The sequence below is a fragment of the Lutjanus erythropterus genome, chromosome 2, assembly GCF_056507025.1.
Source record: "Lutjanus erythropterus isolate fLutEry1 chromosome 2, fLutEry1.hap2, whole genome shotgun sequence".
Taxonomy (NCBI): Eukaryota; Metazoa; Chordata; class Actinopteri; order Lutjaniformes; family Lutjanidae; genus Lutjanus; species Lutjanus erythropterus.
Window position 1 is genome coordinate 25,839,753 of NC_139318.1, and position 19,526 is coordinate 25,859,278.

Below are 19,526 nucleotides of genomic sequence, written 5' to 3' on the forward strand. Positions count from 1 at the left end.
CAGGGCAGGGAAGTCAGAAAGTACAGAGACATGGACTAAGATATTGTTTGTTTTGGTCTTTTCGCAGGATTTGTTGATACAAACAGAAATATAGAATATGTAGCTAGCCTTTCCCTTTCACAGATTTCATATAAAGGCACTATGAGCACTACAGTCAGCAGCTGCTAGTGCTCGCACTCTGTAGGTGCAAGTGAGCAACATGGGCATCAGCCAAAACATTAACATGACATACAGAAGACTGAAAGTGATTGGCCAGCATCATGTTGATAAATGAGGTAGGCTAAGTAAAGTTAGGTGTATGCTGTGGTGGGTGCAAGTAATTTGTTAACATTAGCAGACTCCATTTCCAAGCTAGCGTTAGTTTGTGTTTCACATTGATGAGGCTGTATGGGAGCTCAAGATAGGCAAGGTACTTAGGAACATGCATAAATGTTATGTCACAAACTCTTTGGACTTTCCTGGAGAAACTTTGACACAGAAACCAGTCATATAGTCATATAGTCTGTCTATAGTCAACTGTATAGGCTAAACAGTTGTTTAGTCATAGATCACAGATTAAACACAAAATGCTTTTTAAACTATCATCCAGACTGAAACTCAATCAGTGAGGAAATGATGCACCTACAGGTTTTGCAACCACACCCACATGAAAACAGGGAAGGGTAGTGATTACAATTCTGCCTGCAACACGCAGGAAAAGACAGAGAAAAAGCAGACATGGAGAAACAAAGTTTGGGAAGATTAGGAGAGGATGAAGAGGAAGAATGTGCTAAACAGGCTGTGGAAATCAAACTGAGAAACCTAGATTCAAAGTACAAAGCCTCACACCATGTCCAAATGGTTCTCACCTACTCCGGAGCTAAAAAACCTGCCAGCTTGGATGGAATGACAACAAAAACTGTTCACAGGTTTGGAACAAATGCACCTTACACCAGCAGAGGAGAAACGCACCTAATAACAGAGTCTCTCACATAACAGAGCAACAGCAGTCTGAAAGTTTTTGTAGACTCTCAGCATCTTCGCAGCCAAGCATGAAAGGGACGGCTGACAAACAAATTATCTCTCTGTTTCCATAGCGATCTATGAATGGCCTGCGCTAGTGCCTGTGACAACCAGATGCCTGGGAAGACAAGGCTCGCCCATAAAAAGCCAGCGCTCTGCAGAAAGCCTGTTATTACTGCTATCATTCAATTGGACTTGATTTGCATAATTAAACTCTGTTATTGCCTGGCTCTGGAAGCCACTGCTAGTCCCTGCTCTTACCAACTGGATTACAGACGACAAGGGGGCACTTAAGGGAGGAATATACCCTCAGCTGACCCCTGGATGTGACTAATCAATACTAAGATTATCCATTAAATTGAGCTTGATAAGGCTCCGTTTCCTGAGGATTGGTCATATATTTCTGTGCAGCTTCAGGGCAGAGTGCACCGTGATGAGGTGAGTCACAGCCGAGACTTCACTCTGCTAACTACAGTACATGAACGGCCCTGACAGAGCAGAACAGAGCAGGTCCTGACAGTGCAGAGAAAGGCAGGAGAGAAGAGAAGAAGCTCACATGCTTACGTAAAGTTTCAAGTGGCACTTTTAAAGTTCAATTCTATAAAACACCTTTTGCTCAGACAACTTTTTCTGTGAAAAAAGAAAAGTCTTGGAACTCGCTAATCATTTGAAATCTGCTACAAAACATTTTTAGTAGAGCTATGGAGTCCTGGTTAAATCAGTAACAAACATGTACTCGAGTGTCTAGCATTTAAAGCTATTACATGGAGTTTTTATGAAACAGTCAATTTAATACTGATGCCTCCATATGATCTACATAAGCAAACAAGACAATTCATGAGAAGATTTTCAGATATTTTTATATTTTTTATATTTTTTCCAGCCAAAACTACAGCGTGTAGCACATTAGCCAGTTAAATAGAAGCAGTAGGAGATTTTTATTTAGATGATTTTGTTTTTGAAATTATATTTTGTGGATATTACATTGGAAGAACAACTGTATTTGTCCACAGAGGCCTCCAAAATCAACACAGAATGAAAGCTCCTTGTAGTACCTTTAAATGTTATGTCTTTTGCTGTACTCAATTTACCATTGTTTTACCTTGCTGTTCCAATTTCTTATTTTCATAAAAGCCCATCTAGAGACAGATGTTGCAAATTAGCATACGCTATAAACACTATGATACTTGCACTGAACAGCTGCTTTCATTTTTTTTTATGTATACTCCCAATCAAATAAACCATAAATGAAATTAAATTATATTGAAGCATCATGTATTCAAGCTTTAATTGGAATAATGTAAATATCAACCATTGTTGTGCAGAAAAAAGACTCCAGTGCTTAGCAAAACGTATATCATAGTAAGCATGAAAAATGTGCATTTTTTTACGCAGTTCATACTATTATGCTACTGTAATAGACAATAAATCTGCATGTTTACCTATCACACTTTCTAGAGTGGCTGTAAATGAGTGTGACTAATTACTTCTCTGTATGATTATTTTATACTTTTCATGTTATGTCGGTGCACCATATATAGGTATCCACTAGTGGTGTGTGGTTGTATCTGTATCTTCTATCTAATGTTGTGTTATCTTATTATTTTCTTATTATTTTGCTGTGCTTTTAAGACACTTTACCAATTTAAAGCATGGGTATTTGATGACCTGGAAATGAGACTAAACACTTAACAATCTGGGCCCCATTTCCCAGAGCCTTCGTAGCGCTACATGCATCGTAAGTAGTGTTTTAAGGCCTCCCAGGCTGTTTCCCAGAGTTGGGAAACAGTCTGTAAGCTTAAGGGAGACCTTAAGATACAGCTTACGACGCACGTTGCGCTACGAAGGCTCTGGGAAACTGGGCCCTGTCTGGTGCATTTACAAACAACAACTGTCAAATTCTGCATTTTGTACCTTTAAAGAATGAGAAAGAACAATAATGGAGCATTCTTTAAAAATGCTAAGAAACAATAAACCCTGCAGAGGCATACAAAAAGTGGACCATGAAGAACCTCAGAAATGAAGCAAACAGAGGCAACTGTTGGCCATTTGAGAGCACCTGAAGCCAAATACTTGATTCATGCATGCTGGAATCCTCTGTAAAATGCAGCTATTCCCTCCAAGACCAGACAGCCACAAATGGATAACAACACAAACCATTCAACTGCACTATGACACAGCATTTTTCACAGAAACACGTCAATAAATCATTTCATTTAGCAAATCCATGGAAGCTGGAAGCCGTTGCAGACCAGTTGACACTTTGTTAGAGCCAGCCAGATCAAATCAAAGTCTTACCTCGACGAGATGTGGAGTGGGATTGAATCCACACATGTTGCACACTTGTTGGTGGCACTGTGTGCAGGTGTTGTAGTTGGGTTGTTCTGCTGTGTTGCCGATGTTGAGGCTCGTCTTGCAGAGAGGACAACAGGCTTTGGGTTTAGAGGAGTCTGGGGGGACATGCTGTTGTTGCTGCGGAGCAGGGGCTCGAGGCCCCTGTTGTGCAGGCTGAGGTCCTGAGGGTTTACCTGCTCCGGGTCCTGGGCCAGTAGGACCTCCTGGTTTGGGAGCCGGTTTTGGGGGCTGTTGTTGGGGTTGAGTAGTTTCAGATATGAGAGTACTGGCTTGGTTAAGAAGAGAAGCACCAAAGCCAAACAACTTTCCAAAAGTCTGCTCCGGAGGTGGAGGCTGTCGTGAAGGGGAGCTCCCCGCACTGCGAGTCTGGTCCTGGCGGGGGTGGTGGGGTTGATGGGCAGGAGAGCTGCGGGACAGATCAGGCTGGGATGGGGCCTTGGCCATGCCCGGGAGAGGGACTGCCCCTGGAGGGACCTTTGCTTGTTGCTGACCAGGGCCAGCTGGACCAGTCTGTTTGGTAGGGCCAGGTGCTGGATGAGCCTGTGTTAGATGGGCCTGCGCTTGGTGGGGCTGTGCCGGAGGCTGTGTCTGAGGAGGGGTCTGGGTCTGGGGTGCCGGCTGAGTTGAAGGATCAGATTTAAGTTCTGGTTTGGCTGGATGAGAAGGAGAGTGTATCTGTTGCTGACTCTTTGAGCGTGGTGTGGTCATGTCCATCCCCAACGCTCTCTGCATCTGACAGTTCAGACAAAGCCACTCCTGAACCTGTGACAGAAAAAGAAAAAGAACAATGACCATAAGGTACAGTATGTAGTCTTCATCTGTCAGAATATAAATAACCAGAAATTGATGAAGTAGTTTGGCATTGTGGAAAATATGTGTAACACTAAATTTGATATTTGATATATAATGTAGTGTTCATTAACATAATTTAGCTTTTTTATGTAATGATAATGTCAAATTGTCATAAGAAATAAATTGTTGGGTTGTTGTCAAGTTGTCATAACAGACATCTCAAATTGCTTTGACACATTTGCAATAAATATGACATAAATGACCGAATAACACTTATGGACAACAGTCATAAACATCCATAAAGACTCCTTCGTGTTTAAGATGTGTCCTTTCAGTATTATGCATACCCTTTCCAGAAATATGCTTATTCACTTTCATGCACATTTCAAGTGCTAGATGAGAGGATTCTCATGTCTTTGCAGCTCTGCTCACAGTGACTTCACAAAGTGACTGCACCCAGCCAAAGACCAGTCAAGCACATAATTCTCTCATAAAACCACAACTTGTTGTTTTTACACTTGAATTTTGTCCAGATGAAAGAAACAAAATAAATGTTAATTAGTGAGCTGGTACTGGTAGGCAGATTTTGTTGTCAGTGGACAGAACCAGGTAGGCTGTTTCCTCCTGTTTTCAGATTGTATACTAAGCTAAGCTAACCAGGTGCTAATTGCAGCTTCCCATTCATGCTGCAGACACAAGAATAGTATCAATCTTCTAAACTAACTCGACAAGACAGCAAATAATGATCATCCCAAAAATGTCAAACTATTCCCTTTGTAAAAAAGTAAGTACAGTAGCTAATTAAGTGACTTAAATTAATTAGAAACTAAAAACGTTTAGTTGGTGAAAAAGTAACCCAAAGGCCAATAACTATCAAGAATGCCAGGGCTGCAACAATGTGGCAAACATTTAAGAAAACATCAGGGAACATTAAAAAATATATATATAACTTATACTTTCCCACATTCTCCATATATTTCAATAACCACTTCTGAGATTATATGAGAAGGCAACAACAAAATATAAAAATATATGTTGGAAGGAATTCATTAAATTCATTCATAAAAACTAGGGGTGCACAATTAATCCACATATCATCGAAATTGCAACATAGTCAAGTGCAATATCCAAATTGCAGAAGCTGCAATTTTTTCATGAAGGAAAAATCTGTGGCAAAACAGCATTATAATGAAGTACTGTAGTGGAGATGCCCTGGCCTACAAATCTTGTTCTCCGGATCAAAGAAAATATGGTTGTTTGGTACAGACCCGAACAAATGTTACATCATCATGATTTTTAGTGGTTTTTACCATATTGTGCAGCCCTTTGACTCCTCACACCTCACAGTTCAGGAGTCATAAGAACATGGTTTAATGGTGCAACAGCTAATTACATAATGGGCCATCTTCTTCCTTGGCCACCAAATTTCACTGAAATCTATTAAGTGACATGGCTATTTTAGGTGATAAAAATGGGTTAATTATTGAAATAAGTCTAAATGTGTTATGAAATATACAGTAATTTGGTTGTGGTGTTTGCATGTTCATCCTTCATCCCCCTGGGTTCCTACTGGATGCTCTACTTTCTTTCTGCTGTCCAAAAAGATTCAAGTAACATGAACTACAAACTCTAAACTGCCTATGGGTGTGAATGTGAACATGAGCGTGTTGGTCTGTTTATGTGAAGGACTGGCTGCTTTCCCTTCCCCTCATCCAATGCATGCTGGGATAGCCTCCAGCCCACTCTGAATAGGGAAAATGTGTATGGAAAATGACTGAATGAAAGAATAACTGTGAATGATGTAAAATATCTCATTGAGGAAGGATTTAAGCATCCACGGGCCTCCGCATGGGCGTTTATTGGAAAACATCATTTACCCATAAACAAATGTGTGGGAAATAAATGTGACAGACGGGGTGAACTCTGGATGTCTTCAATAAATCATGGCTGCCCCTGATTTTGTATCTCCCCTCACGTCTTTTCAGTGTGTCTGGTCCCGTCTTGCTTTCTCTTACATGCCCTCTCATTACACAACATGTTCCTTTTCTCATTAAAATCCTCCAACCATTCTCCTCTGGTTTCTCCTGCTGTTGTCATTTCCTTTATGTCACTGCTTCTGTTATCTTCACTCCTGTTCCTGCACCGTACAGGCACATAAGAAGGTGAAAGTCAGAAAGAGGCCCTAGTGATGGCACATGGCCATACGTGGTAATTGGCATCCTGGTGCTTTGACAGCTGCCACACTATTGTAGCTGTCTTGGATTCGTGGTCATTACATAATGCCTTAATGCATTATAAATGCAGCCAGGGAAAGGTTGTGTGAGGGTTGGAGCTGGGTTGAAGGTCTGGGCAAGAAAGAGTGAGGTGGGAGAGCTTTTTCCGTTATATACCATTGGGTAAAAATTCCCTTTGAGCCTGTAATGGTGGAGTCATGACGATTGTGGTTCAGCTTCATCTGAGAGTTTTTAGGAGTGTGAGCACTGCCAAAGCCAGGACTGAAAAGTCAGAAAGATGTCCTCTTTTCTGCTGTGGAATTAAATATCTCTGCAAGCCTGTGGCCACGGGAGACTGATTCACACAACACAAACAACACAGACACACTCATGCATATACATGGTCTACGAGTTACTATGAAGTGATGTGCATAATATGATCCTATTAAGGTTAATGCTCAAACCGTTGCCCATGACGCCAACACAGTTTTACTAAACACATATGCAGAGGTGGAAAGAACAAAATACAGTAACATAGTGCAAATATTTCATTACTGTTCTTACGTAGAGTTTTCAGGTATCTGTACTTTACTTGAGTACTTATATTTCTGACAAATTTTTACTTTTTGTCCCTAAATTTTAACACAGATATATGTACTTATATCTGTACTAACAGACTGGTTACTTTAGTTTTAATGCATTTCAGGGGAATTATCCACTATTTTCATTTTGCATTACACAGAAAAAAAGATTCCTAGGTGAGTCCATCAGTACATATCATGAACAAGATACGTAACAAGACAAAAACGGCAAAAAAGATCTAAAAGATGAAATGGACAGGAGAGGGAGATTCAACCACGGAAGAAAAAATTAAGTTAAGTTACCTTTGCACAGAAACAGCCAGTAGAAATGTCCTTCAGGGGGTGACATTTTACTTTTATACTTGTGGACATTTCAGAGTCTGTAATTTTACACTTTTTCTTAAGTAAAGAAGTTGAATCAGCACTTCTACTTTTACCAAAACAAAAGTATCTGTACTCCTACTTAAGTAAAGAATATCTGTACTTTTGCTGCCTCTGGTAGCTATGATGTTATATGATCCTAATAAGATTATTGATAATTCTTGTAAAGCCTATATTTTGCTGCTCAAGCCAATAAGCCATTATCTTTCGGTCTCCCTCTAATTGGAATACATTACATATAAATAGTAAAGTGTGTGTCCCTATAAATCAGTTCTTTTGTTTTCTCATCTTTAAACAAATTTCCTTTTTTCAGGAATGCTAACACTGTCTCATGTGTATTATTAATTTATCATTTTCTTTCTACTCTCTTTTGTTCTTTTTTGATTTGCTATTTAGTTTGTTGTTTGATTGTTTGTGGTTGTTATTTTTGTCATTGTTGTGTTATACAGTATATTGTGTGCTGTTTTTGTTTAGGATCCCCTTGCAAATGAGATGATAAATCTCAAGGGGTTTATACTGAGATAATACATTTTTTTCATGTATGATCCAAACTTTACAATAACTGTATACTAATACTACTGTATAAAATAATACATTCATTCATTCATTTTCTGTAACCGCTTATTCCGTGAGGGTCGCGGGCTGCTGGAGCCTATCCCAGCTGACATTGGGCGAGAGGCGGGGTACACCATGGACAAGTCATCAGTTCATCACAGGGCTGACTTATAGACAGACAACCACTCACACTCACATTCACACCTATGGGCAATTTAGAGTCACCAGTTAACCTAGCATGCATGTCTTTGGACTGTGGGAGGAAGCCAGAGAACCTGGAAAGAACCCACGCAGACATGGGGACAGAAAGGCCCTACCCCAGCAAGCCGGGGATCGAACTCAGGACCTTCTTGCTGTGAGGCGGCAGTGCTAACCACTGCACCACCGTGCCGCCCATATAAAGTAATATTGATGATAAATTTCAAGTGGAAAGTAATACTTACAATGTCATTTAAATATGTTTGGCTTTTGTAGTTGTGATTGTATGCTGATTTTATGCTGAATTCTACTCATGCAATAACTTGAAATAGTTGTAATACTTCTTAATTAGGTCTTAATTGCACAATATTATTGACTGCCTGGAGCATTGCTCCATATATTATCTGTTAAATACAGTGTCACCACATTATATACAAGCTAGCGGGCTCATTGTCACTTCACACTTTAGATACAGTAGTATGAGTCACTGAACCTAAAGTGTAGTATTGCTCCACGTATTGCAAAGCGCTGACTCACTGCTGTGTTTTGACTTTTACTTTGACAAGAAGCTCTGCTTAACCCCAGCTGATAACATCTCATTTTGCCATAGCCTGATAAATAGACTGAATTGCCACTTTGTTTCACTTCATTATTCATTAATAATCATTCACCATTTGAATCACTGAGAAAATCGAGATGTGGGTGATGATTCAGAGGTCTGGAAGCAGGCTAATTTCTCTGGCCTCAAGTGTTAAGAGTCATTGATGAAGTGATATCGAAATGTACTTACCATTAGGTGTGGCTACAGATGCAACAGAGCACACAGCAGACCACACTGGTACAGTTAATCCAGTTCCAGACCTCTGAATCACCACCTACATTACTGGTTTCTCCAGCATTTTCAATAGATCTTAGTGTTGTGCTCACTGCCTCCTCTGGTTGGAGGAACAATCAACCAAACAGAGAGAATTCCCACGGGCTCACCACATTAGTGACATAAAATAGTTTTCTGATGCAGCTCCTCTAGACTTTCCAAATTTTATTGGACTGAATGGATCAAGTAAACTCAATCAAATTCTCATTATACAAACAGTAGTTTTGGGGTGTTTGCAACTCTCAGAAAATGCCTTCATCATTTCACAGCTGTTTTTTTTGTGTTGTGTATGGGAAAAATTCTTTTGGGGGAAGTGTGCATCATGTGTTGCTGCAATAACAAGTATCGCTGTGGAGCCAAAATCACCTCATAAGCACTGTTTACTGGGGCTTGCCCTTAACAGCTAACTTAACACCTAACTACATTAATAAAAAAAAGTAGATAGAAATAATGCAACAAAAATGGGGACAAGAGTCGATGACATTGGCAGATTGTTGTAAGCAGGTTTACAGATCAGCTTCAGTCATCATTGGAAACATTAAGTGCTCCTAATTACTGCTACCACTGCTTCCAGGTACTGAAAATGACATTGGCAGGAAAGATACGACATGTCAGTGTCAGTTCCACAAACATCCCGATTACTCTGTGAATAGTACTCATTGTTGGCTAGCTACAGATACGTTGGGGCTACTGGACTATGGGCTTACTAAGCCTATTCAAACTGCCACCACGATCCTTACAGAAACTCAAAAGGCAGACAATAAAAAAATGAACAGCAACAAAAATGTAGGAGTGAATGGAGGCAGAAGATAGCTACAATATGACACATCTAAGTGAATAATGTATTATGGCATGTGCTGCCAGTTTCCTCAGCTAGCTGAGAAGTTTGTCTTTTTTATCAGAAATAATGCCTTATGAAATACCACATCATGGGAAAAGTGGACAACACAAGTGTCGCAGGTAACACAGGAATCCTGTGTTAAGTTGTGTGAAATGACACCAAATTTAGGGGCTTCTGGGCCTAGGCTGACTTGAAACTTTCAGCGATGTGAGTGAAGCAGTGCTTGCTGACCTCCAGTGTGTTCACCTTGCTGCACACAAGAGTGCACAACACTTGGGCGTGGTCAGAGAAGAGACAGGCTTGCAGACGGGGCGGTAAAACACTGTTTTTCAGCCTGCTGTTAAGTTACTCTTTCATGTAACACAATGTTTAAATGATATAACTGAGATATTTTCTTTGACCGAGATCTTTGCTGTATGTATTGTAATATTTTCATTCAGAATTGTCCCATTCACTGCTTTAAAGTGCTCCACTCCACCTGCCTTACAGTATTTCTCAGGCGCTCTCTAAGTCAGTCATTTAGTCGGTCAGCCAGTCATTCAGTAAGTCAGTACAGAGTAAGTCACAGGCTCAGCAGCAGCCTTGTGTTTGGCCCCCTGCCAGTCCTCAGTATAAGCAGTGATGAGGCCATGGTTTTCACTGTCAATCAGAGAAACTGAGAAGCCGGGAGCAGAGGTGAACCCTGGGGACACTCAGAGTAATGTGGACAGTGAAATCAGCCAACATTGGAGCAACACAACACCATTCAGCACTGCACTCCTCATCCAATCAGGGACTCACAAGCGGAAACTCCTCTTTCCATCATTATTATTGTCCTTGGTTTCTGTTTTTTTCTTTCCAAATTACAGTTAGGATAATCATATTAAGCCCATTGGGAAAAAAACAAACAGGAAAAACAAAGAAAGCAGCTGCGGGGAGGGCAAGCAGCTATTTATCAATTTCATCGTGTCTCTGCTTGCCTCCGCCTCATCTCTCCTTCTCATTCCTCTTTGCGTCCCCCTTGTTATGAGGCAATCATGTGGATCTTTATGAAATCTGATCTGTATCAGCAGAAAACAAGCACACTGCACACTCTGTCTCCTGCCCTCCTTCTCTATCAGTTCTCTATTGCAACCCTCCATCTTGTTCTCCTTCACCCATCTTTATTTTCTCCTTCTTATCTGCATCTCTCACATCACATCACTCTCTAACACTCTTCTTCCATCTCCATCTCAAGAATACATTTTTGATGGCTCTCATCCGGCTTTTCTTTTATACATGGATCCAATTCCTGACTTAGCTTGCTAGATGTGTAGGTTTGCGTGTGTGTGTGTCTGTGTGTGTGTGTGTGTGTGTGTGTGTGTGTGTGTGTGTGTGTGTGTGTGTGTGTGTGTGTGTGTCCCTGAGTGTTCAATGGTATGATGCACGTCAAAGGTCATAAGCCGGGACCAGAGCCCACAGTTCTGCGAGAACGTAGCAGCTGCCAACAGGATGCTTGAGCTCCGTGGTTTCATGAAGAACAACGACCTGCTGCCAGAAATAGAACCTTTTAGCAGCGAGGGCCCACAGAGACCTGGATACAGATCAAATAATGAGTGCAAAGCATCCTTGGCAACACACACACACGTATTTACATTTTGAATATTATGCTGATTTTGGTATAGTCTGATACTTTTAATCATATCAACACAGGTTCCAACTACCAATTATTTTTTGATAGGGGCTGCACAATTAATCAAAATATTACTGAAGTCACAATATGGCCATGTGCAATGTCCAAATTGCAGCAGCTGCAATTTTTGAAACATTTGTGACAAACCAGCTTTATAACGAAGTACTGGAGATGCTGCACAGATGCCCTGGCCTACAAATTCAGTTCTTCAGGTGTTTGTTTGGTACAGACCCCAACAAATGTCACATCATCATGATTTTTCTTTTTCAGTGAGAATTAAAATTGTGATGCATAAATGATCATTCCCACTAATCATGAATCATGTCGCAATCTTAATAATAACCATATTTGTGATTATCGATTAACTGGGGGATTTTTTTAAGGACCAGCATGTAGGATGACGAGGATCTACAGTGACAGCAAAACTCACAAAATCATCTATAGTGTTTGGTGTTTGGTTTAGATCATTCTATGGTAACTTCTTATTTTCTGATGATTATACACTAACGAAAACATACTTGTGAATATTATTTTCCATATCATCCATATTCTGCCAATAAATAATCCTGAACCTTCACACTAGCCCTTTAATTAACAGTCTGTGAAATGTCATAAAAAAGTTAAATACATTGCATCACAACATCCTAAGGCCCAACCTCATGTCTTCAGATCTCTTGTTTTGTTCAACTAACAGTTCAAAACCTAAAGATATTCATATAAATATCAAATAAGTCAGAGAAAAGCAGTAATTCCTTACATACCAGAAGGTGGGTTAAATTGGCATTTCTACTCAGAAAATAATTAGATGATTAATTGATTATCAAAACAGTGGCCGATTAATTTTCTTCTGATGAACTAACTGATTAGTCAACTGTTAGACCATTTTCACAGCAGCCTTATTGTAGGTAAACACAGGTGTTATCAATTATACTGATTAAGGTTCTGTTCCATTCAGGTCAAACAGAGTCAGGGTGCTGCTGTTGTGCATGTTGGCTCACTCTGCTACAGTAAATTTAATGGGATCTTAATCAGTATCACTGGTAACACCTGTGTTCACCCCACTGTTTCATATGGCTGCAGTGAAAAATATCTATTGTTTCAACTCAAATACAAACTAACATGGGTGCAACAGCAGAATAATCTTGAATCCCTACAGCTATGGTAATAACTATACAGGTGAGACATGGAGGTTTTTTCCACTTTTTTGAGACTTCCATGCCATGGCCTTATGAGGTGAAATGTTTCTATGAGAAAACAATTTCATCACAGCATTCATTTATTTTGGCAAAATCTAAAACTAGTGCTTTCAATCATATCACATACTTTCATCAGCAGATAGAATTCATCTGGTTGTTGAATTGTAAATGTTCAAAGTTTTTACTAAAGTAGACATCTACACTGTCACACTGTCATGTGACAGTGGGACACTTGAACTGAGCCCTGTGTTTTTCCTGGTCAGTTTGTCTGCTGTGCAGGAAGCCTAATGCTGGCAGCACCAATCATAGCAGCAGCACATTTAAGAACATTTTATTACTAATACTTGTGTGTACTTCTTTGAAAATAAAGGCTTTTAATTGAGTAGTCTTTCACTGTGATGATTTGTTTTTGATCACATATTTTAGGGATATTTACAGATTCTGAGTTATAGATAGAAAATATGTATTTTGTGTGTTTTTAACTGATCATAATTGAAAATATCTGAGTTAACTCTTGTGTTTATAGGTGTGACTAATATAACAGCATCAGAAACATCAATAAATCAGATGTGGACAGGAGTTCACTCCAAGTATCGCAATGAAAGACCTGTGAATCAATTAAGCTGATAGCTGATTCCAACCTGTGTTTTGATTTTTGATGGTAGGACAAAACATTTGTTTGAACAAGATAGATCACAAATTGTGTCTTTGTTATGGATTTGAGTATTTTTGCAGCACTGGTCTGAACAACATCCCTGTGACCACAGAATAATCTGAATTTTTTTTTAGAAAAAGTGGGGAGAATAGAAGAAAAAACAATGATAGCTAAGGGGAGAGAAGGGATTTTTGCTTCTCACACACACACACGATAGAAGATTTAACACTGCTACATCACACAGGTGCACAAAGTTTCCCACTTTTTCTCCTCCAGTTTGCATTTGTTGACAGGTATGAGACATCATGCACTCCATCATTTCCCAGGAAAGCTGGGTAAGGAACGCGTTAAGAGACAGAATCAAACTTCAACCCAACAAGAATGCAGACAAAGAGAGAGGCTCCGTCTCGCAGATCACAATGCAGTATCACCATGCAGTACGTACAGCAGCTGAGCACTGCAGTTTGGGGATCAGGATGCTCGGAATGCAGCGGTATATCAATTCCTTGCAAATTGGGCCAAAAGAAATTGAAATTCCTCCCGATGCCTCTCTCTTTCTCTCCTCCTCTCTTTGTCAGTTCTTTGTGCCTCTGCTCAACCTACACCCGGTCAGTGCTACAAACAACCACGCAAGTACAATCTCAATAAAACACAACTGTTTTACTCCTCGTAAAGTACTGTAGAATTTATAAGTGGCGGTGGGAAAATCACTGTTAAATTTCTATTCACACTGCGTATTGAATATCTCTCACCAGGTGTGCTGGTGCAGTGTCAGGCACAGCAGGAAGTGAAGTGTTACTAAGGATTCTAAGAAATGCTAAGAAAGTAGTGCAGAGTGCTGGATAACATCATATCTTGATATATAATACAAGAGATGGACACAATGTAATGGACACCTGTAAAAAGATTTACAATAATGTCTGCCTGCAAAAGATGCTGCCACCTTTGTGGAGCTTTTCATATTAAATTTTTGTTGAGACGGTACCACAGGGTAAGACTTTATTTAAAGGGGTACGTGTATGAGACATAACACTGCCATGACACTGTCATAACATCACATGATACCTGTCAGGAACATGAGTGATTATGAATGTTTTTCCGAAATCACATATTATGCACTACATACCCAAAATCTGCACTATTGCTCAACATACGTCTGTGTAAATAAACAGTATGTATCTTTCAGACGCACTATTCAGAGAGTATAACATCACTTCCTAAGAGACTCCCTGCCAGTTGGAGACACATACCCACGTATCTGTGCCAATGACAAACTAATTTTAAAAAATTTACAGTGTTTGTGAATCCCAAGACATGAACAAATTACCCTTACTGACAACAGTTTTACGTGAGTCACCTTCATGTTCATGACAGGTGTCATGTCATGATTATGATAATGCCATGTCAGTCTTTTGAACACCCTGTTAAATAAAGCGCTACCCACAGATATTTATGGCTGCATTTGTGCCATTAATGTTTTAATCATAAACATTACCATAACTTTGTTTGTCTTTCACAGTCTCAATAACAAAAAATTAATTCATAAGAGTAGTATTACAGATATAGTTATTTTCCCAATATTTTGTATTAGATTGCAGTAGACTTTGCAGGTGTTTTTGTTCGCCTATGATATTGGGAATATTTTTCAGGTCTAATCAGCTATATGTATATAAAATATGCAATGACTTGGCAAAAAAAAGAGTGGGGGAAAAACTTGATACAGCATAATACTGTGATATTTTGCATGGTATATTATATAGATACATGGGCACCATGGAAGGATTAATATTTTATAATATAAATTTTAGTATTGCCAAGGCAAAATATTTTTTGTGCCAGAACAATAAAATCAGTTGTTTTTATAGTGCTGAGGGTTTTTTTATCTAATGAGGTCAGCAGATGTCATGGTGAGCAAATTTGGTAGGTTTTTATGTCAGTGCTAGTCAGTCTGTCAACCTGACAATCTCATTTTGTTGTAAAGGAAATGACTAAAGAGAGATGAACAGACTGAGAATGTTTTCTTTTTTAAGAAAAGAGATGCCAACAAAGTTTTGTTTTGGGGACATACTTTGCATTTAGTTAAATTTAATGAATCGTGCAACATAGTTTATGTTATTGCAACACAAAGCATAAGGCAAAAGCTCAGTGATATTATATCAGGATTTAAGTATTGGGATCATTTAGTAGTGTTGGTGCTGTCTTGATTCCCACCCCTAAAAGATAGTAGGAAGACTAAAAATTGAGTGTTAAAAAGTATGATCGTCTGACTTAGAAGAATAAAGAAAGCACTGACAGAAGAAAAGAACAAACAAATCACTTCAGTATGTCTCACAAGGTGTAATGGTGATGTTGCTGTGCTGATATACAAACAGCATGTGACAGGTACACTTTGGTTAACTTGTGAGCTGCATACAAAATAACTGGTGTCAAATAACTGTACTGTCACAATGTTGCATCTACCCTATCTTATTATATTACAGAGACTATGTTTGGATAATGGACTAAAGATACTCAGGTGCACGGTCTTAATTTTAACTATGCCTAAAACAGCAGTGATATGTATCGTCAGTAAAGACTTCATCAATAGCAATAAAGAAATTGTTCAGTAAAATGTTCAATGGTTTCATTTAAAGTCATTCAGTGCAAATGGTCATGAAAGCACATAGAAAATACACTCTGGCTCATTAACAGCCTATTATTTTCCATGATAATATAGAACGCTACGAGTGACATGCAAACAACCAATCAGTTAACAAGAACATTGTTAGTCACACCATTGACATATGACCTGACAACGGAAACAACATGGAGTGAAGGAAATGTTTTTTTTTTAGGTCTATTAGATCTAAATAAAGCGGTTAAATTCAAAGTAAAGTGGTTAAAGTCAAAGTAAAGTGGTCTTAAGTGATCTTAAAAATAGGTCATTAAAAATGATCAGTAATTAGTGATACCAACTGAGATACATGATTTTATTGAGATAAATGTTTCAGCTAAATTGCCCAACTGTTATTTAAACTACGTGACATGATTTGAAGAGTCCTATTATTCCTTACCGGAGAGTCGAGCCCAGCTGGCTATACTGAGCTGGGACTTTAAATGCAGTGAGTTATGGTGTAATAATTAAACTCAGTGTCCCAGATTTAGTCTCCGGCAGTTCTCGTTGCAAAATATTTTGGTATATGCAAAATTCAGCATGTAGTGTCTCAGCTGGATTCCTGACCCAGTTCATACTGTTTGTCCACTTAACGTCCCAGTCTGTGACTACAGCCTGCTCCACTGTGTGAAACTCTGTGATCACAACACTCTGACATTTTCTATACAGTGATTTGTAACATACATGTTTCCTGTCTCATATTTATATGAATGGATTTACAATAAATCACATTAGAGACTTCTAAAAACTTTACAAAACAAATATTGGGTGAGAGCTTGTGTGCACGCTTCAGACGTGTGCACACAGATCTGGTCTGAGAGGCTACAGTTGATATTTAGGCTAAAAACATGGTGTAAATGGTGTCTTTTTGGGTCAAATTTTAATGTTGTGGCTTACGGACACTTGGATTACACCACATGAGCAGTATGGGGACATTTTGTGGGGTTTTTTGTGTTCTTTTTTACATTTTAAAACTGGTCACCATTCACTTCAATTGTATTTGGTTGCAACGCTGTTTTCTACTGAAGCTCCGGGAGTGTTTTGTGAAGTGGAGATCTTCACCCATCCTCACATCAGCACAGGGGGGAGTAGATATTGAGTGAAATTTCATTTTTGGGTGAACTATTGCTTTGAAACACATGCACGGTTGTAATGTTTATTAATCCTTCTTTTTAAGAAAACCAGTACATTTCATTTCCAAATCAATAGGTATCATCTAAGATTGTTCAGGTGTTAATATGAGCATCCTAATTTAGCTGATCAAACTTTTTAATCTAAACTCTAATATATTTGTGTAATATCTACCCACCTGATGAATCAATGAAAAATAATATATTAAAATTTACATTATGGAAAGGTTGTAATTTTTTCCTCTAAGAAGATTTTTCTTTAACATTAAACTTATAAAGTCAGACTTCAGCTGACCTAATAAACTAAATACATAAGAATATAATGTAAATCAAATTTAGTAACAGCTTGCTTACTGTAGTTGACCATTTTCTGACACTTTATGGACCAAACAACTGATCAGTTAATTGAGAAAATGGTCAACAGAATAATTGATAATGAAAATAATTGCTAATTGCATCCCTAGATGGAATAAATGTGTGACAATATAATATAACTTATATTCATCAACAGCTTGCCCTTTTTAGGCTTCAACCCTTGGTAGCATCCTAAGTGAAAGCTTTCCATATTTCCATATATAAGCTAATGCTATAAAAGAAAATCTTTAGTGCCAAGAAAAAGTGCTGCAAAGTGTGCACTGTATCATAGGAATCTGTTTGCAGTAATATTGACATACTTATACTACTTAAAATGTTGAATGTGAAATGAATGTTTTTCTCAAAAAGAAAAAAATATATGATGTAATAATGACTTGAAAATATACTGTAGATTATGAGTGTCACAGGGAAATCAGCTTTAATTCATTCTGAAGCCTAGCTGCTAACTCAGCAAATGACACACACAGGCAAGCTGACTACTACTTTCTTGTTGGTGGGAAAACAAGGGTGAAACTCTGCTGTTCTTTGTCCTCACTAATAATTTAACAGCTAATTTTCCTGCAAAACCTCTGATGACTAGCAGTTGGTCTAATAAATAAAATTATTAAACTTCCATTCAGAACTTATTTAGACACTCATTAATTTCTTCACTATCTTCCAGCACACACTACACAGAAGACAGACTGAGTCCTTTCTCTACATTCAGTTTTACATACATCATGACCACCCATGCCATCCTAACATTTAACTTCAACTCAAGTCAATATTAGTGAGAAATCCACATAAAAACCACATTGTCTTCTACTTTGCCAGATCTGAATGCCATTGAATCTCTTGTGCCACATAATGCAAAGTTAGCAGGGGATTAGAGATGTCTGATGCTAAATATTTGAATTAATTTGAGGGGATTAGGAACAGGCTCTGGCTCCCTCGAGGTATAATGGACTTATCCTTCAATGATATGACCGCATCCTCTCAGTTCATATTTATTTTTGTTTATTTTTCACTTGGCTGTTATTTGTAGAATCATTCTAAGAAGAATCAGACCCATGGATAACGCTGAAATCTAAATGTGGTGACTTATATAAACAATGTGCATGCTATACAAAGACTCACAGAGCTCTCAGTTTGAAGCAACTCTTGAGGAGTTCAGAAGTAATCACAAGTTAAAGTTCAAACTAAGATCAATACTGTATTTCAGACACTCACAACCTACAATGTTGCATTCAAGCACACTTTGAGAAAAACAATAGAATGTTTACTTATGACACTATGGACAGCTTGTCCTCCCAGGTTGGTGTTACTGCAGCAGCTTGAGAAAATCAATTTTGGGCCTTGGGATTAGAACCTGGCAAACATTAAAGTACAAGTCAGCTGTCTCTGACAGAGAAAGTTAGAGGTATCTCACACTGAGTCTGTATCCCACTGCTGTACATGTGCAGGGATTTTTCCTGCAGGAGGAGAGGGTTGAAACATACGACTGACTGACCAGCAGAGTGACTCATACTATCTGCGAGTCACAGCTAAAAACCCTCTTTTACTAAAAGAGTGCTGTGGAAAACTATTTCTGGACCACACTCAAACTTCTAAATATACTCATAAAGAACAATCTTAAAGCAGCAGTAACTTATTTTTTGAATACATGGGGGCAGTGGAACAAGCTGTAAACACAACACTGACATTATATCGCCTTATACAGTGATAAGAGTAATATCAGTATTCATATGGATTTGTGTTTCTGGCCACCCAGCAAATATAAGATGAACATTCACTGGGCCTTTAGCTTTGTCTCCATCTCCTCTTGAGGGAAATATTTATCTCTTTAGCTGGTAAATGCTCCACTATGACCACCAGCTAGCTAACATTAGCCCCTTTTACACTGCCTGTTCTGCCTCTGTATAAAACGCTCGCTGGCAGGACGGGATGACGTGTTATGTGTAACCCACCAGCCACAGAGGGATTTAAAGAGCAGCTAGCAGCAGTTAGCAACTAACTTAAAGAAAAAGAGCAGCAAGCGAAAATATCTGCAAATTGGGGAAACAGCGAGGTCTGAGAGCTCCTTACCCTCCAAGCA

The 19,526-nt window shown here is 38.8% G+C and overlaps 1 protein-coding gene across 1 annotated transcript in view; it reads right to left on the bottom strand.

Moving 5' to 3' along the window:
* bsnb (bassoon (presynaptic cytomatrix protein) b) overlaps positions 1-19,526 on the bottom strand; it is a 92,484-nt gene that overhangs the window by 51,417 nt on the left and 21,541 nt on the right. Inside the window, exon 3 of the mRNA XM_084734842.1 lies at positions 3,301-4,119. Within this exon, the coding sequence (XP_084590968.1) occupies positions 3,301-4,119 (819 nt within the window). The remainder of the gene's footprint in view (positions 1-3,300; positions 4,120-19,526) is intronic.